Source organism: Arvicanthis niloticus, chromosome 13 (genome assembly GCF_011762505.2).
Source record: "Arvicanthis niloticus isolate mArvNil1 chromosome 13, mArvNil1.pat.X, whole genome shotgun sequence".
Taxonomy (NCBI): domain Eukaryota; kingdom Metazoa; phylum Chordata; class Mammalia; order Rodentia; family Muridae; genus Arvicanthis; species Arvicanthis niloticus.
In genome coordinates this window covers 52588464-52599221 of record NC_047670.1, presented here as the reverse complement: position 1 = coordinate 52599221, position 10758 = coordinate 52588464, and the positions used below count along the sequence as shown (strand labels likewise).

General features: G+C 46.0%; 1 protein-coding gene across 1 annotated transcript in view; it reads right to left on the bottom strand.

Annotated features, from left to right (window-relative positions):
* Positions 1-2985: 2985 nt before the first annotated feature.
* LOC117719271 (apolipoprotein L3-like) overlaps positions 2986-10758 on the bottom strand; it is a 33771-nt gene continuing 25998 nt past the window's right edge. The window contains exons 3-4 of the mRNA XM_034517420.2: positions 9308-9434; positions 2986-5585 (exon numbers count right to left, since the gene is read on the bottom strand). Coding sequence (XP_034373311.1) covers positions 4775-5585; positions 9308-9434 — 938 coding nt within the window. The 3' untranslated portion in view covers positions 2986-4774. The remainder of the gene's footprint in view (positions 5586-9307; positions 9435-10758) is intronic.

The window sequence follows — 10758 nt, the reverse complement described above, 5'->3', positions numbered from 1 at the left end:
TCAGGAGAAAACCCAGGGGTCAGGACTGCATGGTTTTCCCACAGTTCAAGGGCTTCCACAGAGCACACAAGCCCTTCTCCCTGATGCAGCCACTTCCTCATCACCCTCCCCTAAAAGACAGGGACCTTCTAGCTCTCAGGCCTAAACTAGGCTCCTTCTACCTTATAAAGCTCCTCCCTCTCCCTCCCACTTGAAGTCCTTATATGCCACTTCCTTCCTGAAGGCTTGCCCTGTTTCTCCAAGCCCTGGATGTCAAGCTTTCCTATGGTAATTCTCTCTACTGCACTTGCTCCCCAATATCAATGTCTCTTTTGTCAGGAGGAGACATGGTATGATCTGTAAAGCAGCCCAGTGCTAATAATCAGGACCAGCTGTGAAGCTTCTTTCTTCAGTGCCCAGTGAAGTCCCACAGTAGCATACATCTCCAGAAGGGAAACAGCAGAATGTTTTCATAGAGACAGTGTGCTGTGCTTTGTACAAAAGACTGAGTAGCATGCTTTGTACAAAAGTTAGGAAAGAGCTGTCCAGTCAATCATAAGGAAGCAGACATACAAACCATAGTCTATAAAGACCAGGAATCACTCTGGTGCCCTGAGACAGAACAGGGGTACTAATAGCCAAGTAACAAGCCAAGCACTATGTAGCTGGCATGGCAACTGAAGAAGGGACAGTGTGACATGCTCCCACCACTAGAGCAGAGCCAACAGGTTTGGGCCTCCATGAGGGTTGACAGTTGCTAGGCATAAGGCTTGGTTGTATAATAATGTATATATTTTACTTCATGTTCATCTTTCATCAATTGTTCTCCCTGCCAAAGTTAAAGATTCCACAATAATTAGAAACAGCACAAGTCTGGGAAGGTGTGTCTAATGTTCCTCAGCGAAATAGTAAATGCTGAGATTTTCAGAACCACCCTTAAGGCTGTGGGAAAGAACTCTGAAAACATGAGTTCAAGAATATTTCCTAATTATGCAAAATATAAGGATGCAATAGGACTTGTATGAGGGGATTTGTGGACTTGAAAAAACAGAGGCAGCTGCACTAATGAGTCAGTAGAGGGAAAGAAATGGTTAAGAAAAAAAAACCCAACAAGGTTTCTGTTTCAAAAGAAGTACCAGGAAATGAGGGAGTTGTGTTCTCAGGACCTGCTTCCAACCAGCTAAGCCTATTGTTTGTGCTTAAAAAGGCAGGCAGATTTCTGGTCCCACCCAGCTAAGCTTATTGTTTGTGCTTATATAGGTAGGCAGAAATCTGAGTTGAAAGATAGCCTGGGACAAAGGGAGTTCAGGCCCAGGTTTAGTGATACAAGCCTTTGAATTCTTAAGGAAGTACCTTATGCAAATCTGTGAGGGAGAGCTACTAAGAGAGAACCAATGGAGAGCTAACACACTCTTTTAGCATATTTTCTAGCAAGTTTCTAACTTGGGTTGGAAAAGTAAAAATCTATTTAGAGGGATATTACAGCTTCTGACTTTGGTCAGAAAACCTAAGAGCAATCAGGAGATACCTGTGTCACACAGAGGACTGAGTTCTTTTTCCACTGCTCCCAAACACCCATTCCTCAGGACCCCATCTCCAAGCCAAGAGTGGGCCTTGGCAATAAGAAACCATGGAGATCCATGGGACAGATGCTGAGAAACATGGCTTCCTGAAGCTACCTAGTTCTGACCCAGGAATGTATATTTGTGTTCCTGTCGATTTTATTCTTCCTCCAAATAAACAAGACAGCACCTGCCATTTTTGCCATACCCCACAAGCTGAGCAGAGACCAGGAAATTCCCAGAGGACCCAAGTCTGCCACCCACTGCTCAGCCTCCTTTCCAATATACTGGACTAGCCATTGTCTACTGAAGACTCAGTTTCTACACAGAGCCTGGCATAGAATCTGGCCTCAGAACAGGTTGTGTGACATGCCTCCAGCCCCAGAAAAGGGTCCGAGTGTCTCTGTGGTCAGCCTTTGTCCCTATCTTGCTGTAGTAGCTGCATCCCAGAGCCAGCTTTATTCGCCAGGTCCCTAAGGTAGGCAGTCTTAGGCCACTGTACATCTCTTTGTTTCTTCCACTTCTCAGTGGAGTTCTACAACAAACACCTTCCCTCTGTGGTCCCATGTCAGGTCCCAAGGAGTCTTTTATCTAAGCTGAGCCCTGACAGCTCGGTGATCCCACTTGAGTAAAAACTTCTCTCATGCTTCAGAAATGCATCCACACCCAACAAGGCTCAGAGTCCAGGTCTCTTGTCACAGTGTGTGTACATTAAAGGGGTCTACACCACCTTCTAGAGTTGTGGTAAGATTGAACAAGTGGGAAAACTGAATATAATCCCCAACTTACCAAGGAGTCTTGCTCTACTAAATTTGAGCAGCACCCAGGTCTACTTAGGGGTGTGGGTTCACCACTAGCTTTGTGTGATAACATCAGGCTGACTTCCTAAACTCTTCTCTGCATACTCCATGTGTTTGTGGGTTCAGCATGCTGTTTAAGAAAACAAATTTCAGCATGGTGTTTAAGGGCACAAATTCTGCCTTCTGAACTGTGACCAACTGTGTTTCTCTTCACACCCACCTTCCTCTCCTCACCCCTCAGCACAGACCTGGGCTCTGGAGTGGTTGATGCTGACAGTGGTCTTCTGAAGTTAGAGAGCATGGCACTTGGAATGTGCCTTTATTTGGAACCATCCTGCACTGCCTCCTCTCAGAAGTTCCCAGCATCCTCCATGGCATAGCCCACTACCTCGTGCCTCACCTTAATGGCCCCTTTGGTTGAGGAGACAAAGTCCTTTTCTCTACCAGAGACCTAGAGCTGGATGGCTGTGTGACATCTCTGCTCTGTCCCAGGAGAAGAGAGTGATAGGAGTCAGGCAACAGAGGCTGACATAAGCCTTCCTTCTGGGGTCTATTTCATTTTACACAAATATTACTGGGTTTGATTACCATGTCCTCACAGCTTGAGGGAGGGAGAGCAAGTAACTACTCAGCAACCGAACAGCACAGTTTGCAACACATGTATTTTACCATTTGATTGGAGTTTTACAATCATTTCCTAAAACACAAATATTTCCCCATTTTTCAAATCAGTCTGTGATTACAAGTGTCATGTGAGACTGTACTGTGATTTGCAGATGGGGGGACTGGCTGAAGAAGAGACATTGGCTTTCATTCCACAACTCAGAGACTGAGCCAAGAGGAAGTCAAGATGGACACTTAAGATACAAGACATTAGTGACCATGTTTCTTTGTACAGAGATATTGTTGCTGTATTTAAAAAATATTTTCTTACGCTTGATTTTCTCTTCTTTCATAAACATGACTCCAGCTTTGCAGAGAAAAGCACAGTGAGATATAGGACCATGTAAACATCTCCTGAGCCACAGGCCCACCGTGACAATTTCCCTTGATCAAGTGAGGAATTGGCTGGAACATTCATAGACTCCTGAACTGTCAGGATGGCAGGGATTAGGACACCCTCTGCCTTTATCTCTATATCTTGGGACAGAACAGAGCCCATCCCACTTGTACATGAGGAAGAGCTGCTAGACAACTGCTCATCATGTTCTGTGACAACACAAGAATGTCAGGCCAATGGTTGCCACCTCAGTGCTCAGGCCTCTGGCAATACTGGTGGTCCAGAGGTTGCAAGTGACTGCTTTTACTCCATTTTTCAAGACCATCCAGTTAACATTCACTGAACACAAGACTATACAACATACGGGGACAAAAGCACAGTGATCTGAGAGACCAGCTAGGCCAGCAAGCCTCCACAGAGTGAGAAGGAAGAGAGCCATATGTCCAGTCTCTGTCACAGAAGTGTTAACCTCATCTCCATTCCATACATTGTTTGACACCTTATGTGATCTGCCCTGACTCTCACTCTGGCTCTCTCCCATTTTCTGCTCCCCAGACTTCCTGACTTCTCATTGCTTGTCCTGTCCAGACCTCCATGACCACAACCACCATGTTACAGTCCCATTCCCCACACTCTAGGACACTCTGATCCCCCTTTTTTATTTTTTATTTTTTTATTTCTCACAGGCATATTGCTAGGTAAAAGCCAATCTGAAAGGCAGCTTACTATATGATTTCAAATGTGTGGTCCTCTAGACACTTGTCAACACCCGCAGATTGTTTAGCACCAGGAATGAACTCTATACTCTATACTCTATACTCTATACTATATAATATGGTCAATAATATATCAGTACTGTGGTACAGACATGAAAACACCAACACGTAGGAAGACCATCACAAGTTTTTGCTCTACCTAGAAATTCTAGTCAATCTACATGATAAAGCCATAATCAATTTAAAAAAATCTATGAAAGGCAGGTTCTGCTTTCTTCATTTGAAACTGCTTCCCAACCCACCCCCAAAAAATCTATGAAAAAAAAGTTCAGCAAAACAAACCCACTAAAACAATAACATATCTCAGAGAGCTAAATATTAAGAAAATCCAGCACAAGACCAGGAGGAGATGGCACAGATGTTAAGATTGAGCAGGGTATCATTAGAGTGATGGATGCCAATTTGTCTGCAGACTCTCCACTCTGGTGGAAGTCTGATCCCGTTTTAAACTCGAGTTTGCTCTTCTGGCATCTCTGGCCATCTGCATTGACCTCGCTCTGCTCAGCCAGAGAAATTCAAACTCCTCAACAATCTTTTCGATGGACTTGAACTCAGGCTGATTCCCTTGTTATAGTGTGCCTCTATTGTCCCCACCCCTGTACATGTCATCTCCCCTAAACTCTTAGCTGCTTGGAGGAGGGGTCACTGAGGCAGGTCTCACTTTAGTTTATTATAGAACTCCTGAAATACCTGCAGCTTCTCCTCCAGCTTGAGAGCCAGGTCCCGCAGTGCTCCAGCTGACTCTGTTTTGGCCCCATTATACAGATCCACTGATTCGTTCACAAGGTGATACACATCCCATACAAGGAACAAACTTGTAGCCCATTCTGTTCCAATCCTGGATCTTCTGGTCATGGGGAGAAGACGTTGGGCAGTGGATGTCAGGTTCCTGGCCGCTGCTCCAGAGCGAGAGATGGCTCTGGCTGCCCTGATGGCTCGGATCGTATCCTTGAGGGTTTTGAAGGCATCGACCAATTCCAAACCTGTAGTAGAAAGCTTGACTGTGATCTTAGGCAGGATCTTCAGAATCTCCTCAAGTATGCTCATGCTGGCTCCCACCAGTTTACTGGCTTCAGATTCACCTGACAGTCTGATTGATTCTTCCACAATGGTAGTCGTAAGACTAGCCGCAGATGCTGTCACTCCCAGACCCAAGGAGGTTGCTGCAAGTACCAGACTGGTCCCTACTGGAAAGGATGCCAGAGACAAACCAAGGCCCAGGACTCCAGAGGCAATACTAACTGAGCTGGACACCACGTTGGAGATGGTAGAGTCCTTGTGTACCTTGTCAAGATGGCCAGCCAGGACTCGGAGCTTCCTGATGTGGTCCCCTAGTTTCTTTTTCAACTTAGGAAACTCTTTTAAAAATCTCTTCTTCTGCTGCTCCCTTTGAGGTCTGTCATCTTTATCTGTGGGCTCCTTTGCTAAATGTTCATTCAGAGCATCACGCAGTGCAGCCTCCTCGTCCCTATGACAGAAGTCAAGTGCATGAGGAAAACAGCTATTTTTTAAAAAGATAAAAAGTTATTCAGTCTTTAACTTTATTTTTTGTTTTGTTTTGTTTTGTTTTCAAGACAGGGGTTTTTGGTGTAACCCTGGCTGTCCTGGAACTCTCTGTGTAAACCAGGCTGGCCTCAAACTCAGAAACCCGCCTGCCTCTGACTCCCAGGTGTTGGGATTAAAGGCATGCACCACCACTACCCGGCTAGTCTTTAACTTTATATTACAAACGCAAAAGAAACTCATTTCACAGAGATCCAAAACTCTCCATTCTACTGTGAACATTTGGTACATTCTAGATGCCCACCGTCCTTAGTCCACAGGGGTCAGTGTGTAAGGGAGAGTCAAGATACCACAGTGAAAGGCACTTGATAAAATGCCGCCACTCAAGATCAATGACATCACTACCCGTGGGAACTCTGTCATGAGCACAGGGATGTGGGATCAGAGCAAATCCTCCCTACGCTGAGAACTGCATGTGTTGGGAGAGATGCACTTTTCCCAAGTCTCCCCTCTACCATTGGATGCTGGGAAGTCATCTGCATTCCCTGCAGCATCCACCTGCAAGAATGCCTGAGCTGGCCTGGGGAGCCCTGCAGAGGGATATACAGACTGAGCCTGCTAAGAGTGGATTCCTCCATCTGAAAGGCTCCACATCTGACCTCATGGGACAGTACACAGTGACAGTATACTTGCTTTAAAAGCTTTGCACAGGCCACCTGCATCTGCAGCTGCACACAGTGTCAGCATTAAGGTTAGCTTTGGGTCCCATCTGCAAGAAACTTCATTAAATATCTGTATGTATTTCAAGGAGGGAAATGAAGGGTCTGAGATACTCTGTTCCAAAGGATTTTCTATAAAAATGCTCAACCTTAAAGCCATGGGTGTGATTAGGACTTTGCTGCCATTTCTGACCTCCAGAGGAACTGGAAGCCTAAACCACTGCCTTTGGAAGATTCCCACGAGGCATTGTCCCTGGAACTGATCTGTTGTTGGTGTCGCTGTAATGGATGGGCTGTCGTCTGACCTTAGTACCAGCTGGCCCTAAGTCCCCCACCCCTTGGCTGTGCAGAGTGATCCATCTCTCTCCCTTGGGACAACAGTCCTGAGCAGTGTCCTCCTGGCTGCTGGAAGCTGTCTCAGGATGAATATTTTTCCTAGGGTGGGCTTTCTGGTGTGCAGGAGTCATGTGATTCATCACACACTCAGTGCAGCACACTTCATCCCAAGGACAAGAAATCTGAAGCCTGAAGCTCTGACTGGTGCCAGTCTTCATTGGTTTATTCGAACCCTCTGTGCTATGTGATAACAATCATCTTTGTGAGTTATGGGCTGGTTTTTTTTTTTTTTTTTTTTTTTTTAATTTTCTCAATCCTGTAGTTGGCTTAGAATAGTCTTTCATTAATAGCTGGTGTCAAAATGAGAAGGAAGGCTCACTGAGTCTCTTTCCTCAGACTTTATCATTAAACTGTTTCTGAGAATTTAATAATAAAACCCAAGCCAATCCCTTTAGAGCCATGAGACGGTTAGGCCTTGGACGAGGTAACTCCATTTAACCTGCAACCTTCAATCAGGTAGCACAGGTAGAGGTTTCACCAGACCCTGAAGGCCCAACTCCAAAAACAACAAACCACTACTTATCCCCCTAGTGTGCAATTAATGATGGCCCTGACTACCCTAAACATATTCAACATCTACAAAACCTCCAAACACCCTCCTATTTCCTTCATTGGCACACAAGAACCATTCTGTTGTCTGAGAACTTACTTCGTGGACCTGCCCCTCTTCCCTGGAGCTGTTAACACTTGGGCAAGGAATCTACCTCCTTTCCCAGCTACCTGGCTAGCACTTCCCAGCTTAGCAAAGAGCTATAACCCACCGGCTCTGCTCTCCCAGAGCCTGCCTGGAGCCCCAGCTGCCTCCTTGTCAGCTAGTAGGCTCCTTATTGGCCTAGCCTGAGCCTGGACCGGGTTCAGCATGGAGAAACAGGGGTTAGACCCTGGAGAGACCGCTGAGAGGCGGGGGCAACACCTGGAAGAGACCTGTCACCAACAGGGCACAAGAGGCAGCAGCAGGGGCAGGCAATCTCCTCTCCCTGCTCTCGCCCTGCCCCCAGCCGGGAGACTGTCCTGGGACACCCTTCAGAACCAGGGTCCTACATGAGACCCTCCAGATTGTTTTGCCTGCTGCCTGCTCTTTGCAAATGCCCAAAGATGTCCCCTTCCAGGCTGGAGCTCACAAGATCAGTGACTGCCTGGGGTGACTGGGACAGGACAGCTGCTCCCAAACTTGGCTCCACACTGACTGGGACCCCTCATTAGTTACTGACTCTCAACCTGGCAGATTCCTGTAGACAGTGATCACCAAGCTAACAGACACCACAGCTGATGGCAGTGTCTCCTTGGAACACTACAAGGCCACGTGCAAAGAGGCAAGGGGCCTGGAGATCATCTGTAGTAACTGGAAGGACAGAAATCCCCTGAGTTTGTTCAAGACAAAAAGGGAAGCATTTTCCTCTGGTGTGGTGACATGGGGTTGCCTCAGATTCTCAGCTTCTGTGAATCATCCTCCAAACACACTGACTTTGGGAGCTGTCTGTAGCCATGTGTTCTTCCTGATATTCAGGGCACTCTGTGTAGAACAGAAGAAGTCCCCAAACAACTCCCCCAAACTCTGCAGTCTTTAAAGACCGTGTATGGAGGGCACACCCATGAACAGCTCCACACACACATGAGGCAGGACATCAGAGCAGGAGGAACGCCCTTCTCCCTTACATGTCTTCTCTAGGGCCCCTGAACATCCCCCTTTTTTGCCTCCAACTCCCCACACCTTCCAGCCCTGTCCTCTTATCCTGATACCTACACCTCCATTTCAGGGTCACTCACAGACTCTCCTGACCCTTGGCTGTGACCCTGGTCCTGGTCTCTCAGGGTTTTGGGAACAATATTGGAACTTGGTTTTCCAACCCTGACCTGTTGCTTATCCTAGACTTTTACCACATCCTATTAGACTAAACTCTCATTGTTGTTAAATAGCATGAGACTCTGGATCTGAGCAACAACAGTCAGGGTCCAACCCAGCCCTGTGCCTCTGCACTATGGTTTCTCTGTCTCCACAGACCAAAGAAGAATCCTGGTGGTATTACATCTCCCCATAGAGGAGGAAAGGGACTGAGACAGAACCTGGAAGATGGCTTCTTCAGTCTACATTTTTCTCCCTTGTCTCAAAATAAATCCTTCATTCCTCAGTCCTACAAGAGACCTTTGACCTTGTCTCTTCTCACTTTCAAATTAGCTTGCCAAGTTAACACACAGGAATACCCACTGTGTGCTGGTCCCATGCTGAGAAGCCCACTGTGTGCTGGCCCCATGCTGAGAAGCCCACATGGATGATCCTATCTCCTCACACTATAGTTACATGTTGGTGGACATCAGAAAGTGGTAACTAACTTGTCAAGGTCACATAACTAGTGGGTGGCAGAAATCATCCTGGCACCTTGAGCAACATCTTCAAGCAACCTGAGGTGATTTCCACCAGGAATAACATGTTGTAAACACTCTTCTTGGATAGTTGAGAAGAAGGGTCCATAACTCCCACCCCATGGACTGCCTTGAGTGGGTACACCTGACCAGGAAATAACCCTCATACTCCTGGTCTGGGGGGCAGCACTGAGTGCACCCTGCAGGTCACCTTGACAACTCTGCTGCTTCCACAAATCCCTTCCAGGCTCCATCTTCAGTTATCAGGCTCCTCAGATCTTTTTTGCTGAGTACTTCCGTGAGAAAATCAGTAGATTCTTGAACAATACGAGCTGCAACTATTTAGCAGGAAAATAATGAGGTCAGATGACAGTATGAGGTCCCATGAACTTCTGTTGGTCTAGCCACCTCTCCACTCACCTTCATCAGACCTGCTGATCTGGAAGCATACAGGTTAGAGTCCTTCCCTGCACCCACTTCTTTGCCCACCAAGTCCTCTGGAGCCTGTCCAGCTGCCCAGAGCTGTGTGATATTCCCCTTCTCCTAGCCCCACTGTCCCACCATTTCTCTGTCTGCCTCCTCCTGCCTCCCAATCCCAATTGCTGGGAGACTTGCACTGCTGACTGAGTTTCATTGTCCACCCAGGCTGCCCAGCAGAATCCTGCTGCACCAGGAGCATTGAGGTTGTGTCCCCTTTCCAATAACTGCTACATCAGGAAAACCCAGGCACAACAGGATGGCTTAAGGCCAGAGTAAGGACACAGTCAACCAAAGCCAGGACAATATGACACCTTCAGAGCACAGCTATCCTACTTCCAAAGGCTCTTGATATCCTATTACAACTTAAGGAAAAAAAAAAAAAAAAAAAAAAAAGACAAACCAACCAACCAAACCAAAAAAACCCCAAAGATCTCCAATCCAATTTTAAAAAGATGATAGAAACCTTTAAAGAGAAAATGATAAATTCCTTAAAGAAACATAGGAAAATACAATCAAATAGGCAGAAGTCTTTAAAGAGGAAACAAATAAATCTCTTAAAGAAATACAGGAAAATACAATTTAAAAGTAAAAATAAATAAATAAATAAAAGTGTTCAAGAAATGAAATTCAAAACTGAAGCAGTGTAGAAAACACAAACTGAAGGAATCCTAAAGATGGAGACCCAAAAAAAGAGAGCGGGAACAACAGACACAAGCATCACCATCTGAATACAAGACATGAGATGGAAGAGAGAATCTCAGGCATAGAAAATATGATAGAACAAATTGATACATCAGTAAAAAAAAAAATTAAATCTAAAAGATTTCTCACATAAAACACCCAGAAAATCCGGGGTTGAAGTTTCAGTTATGACCCCCAAATGCATATGTAAGGGGTCTTAGGCTCAGCAAGCATATTTGCAAACAGGAACTTTACAGAAATTAAGTGGTGAGGACCAAAGGATGCCATAAATATAAGGTACTACTCAGTGGGACTGGGGTCCTTATGGCAATGACACTCCAGATGTCTGTCCTCTATGACCTATCTGTCATTTCATTGTCTGTCACACGTTCACACCTGTCTCTGTGTGTCTGCCTGACCTTGCTTCTATTTCTTACTGTGACCCTGCTCCACACATGCAGAGGTGACACCATGTGGAGAGGAGTGACCCTGCTCCATCTG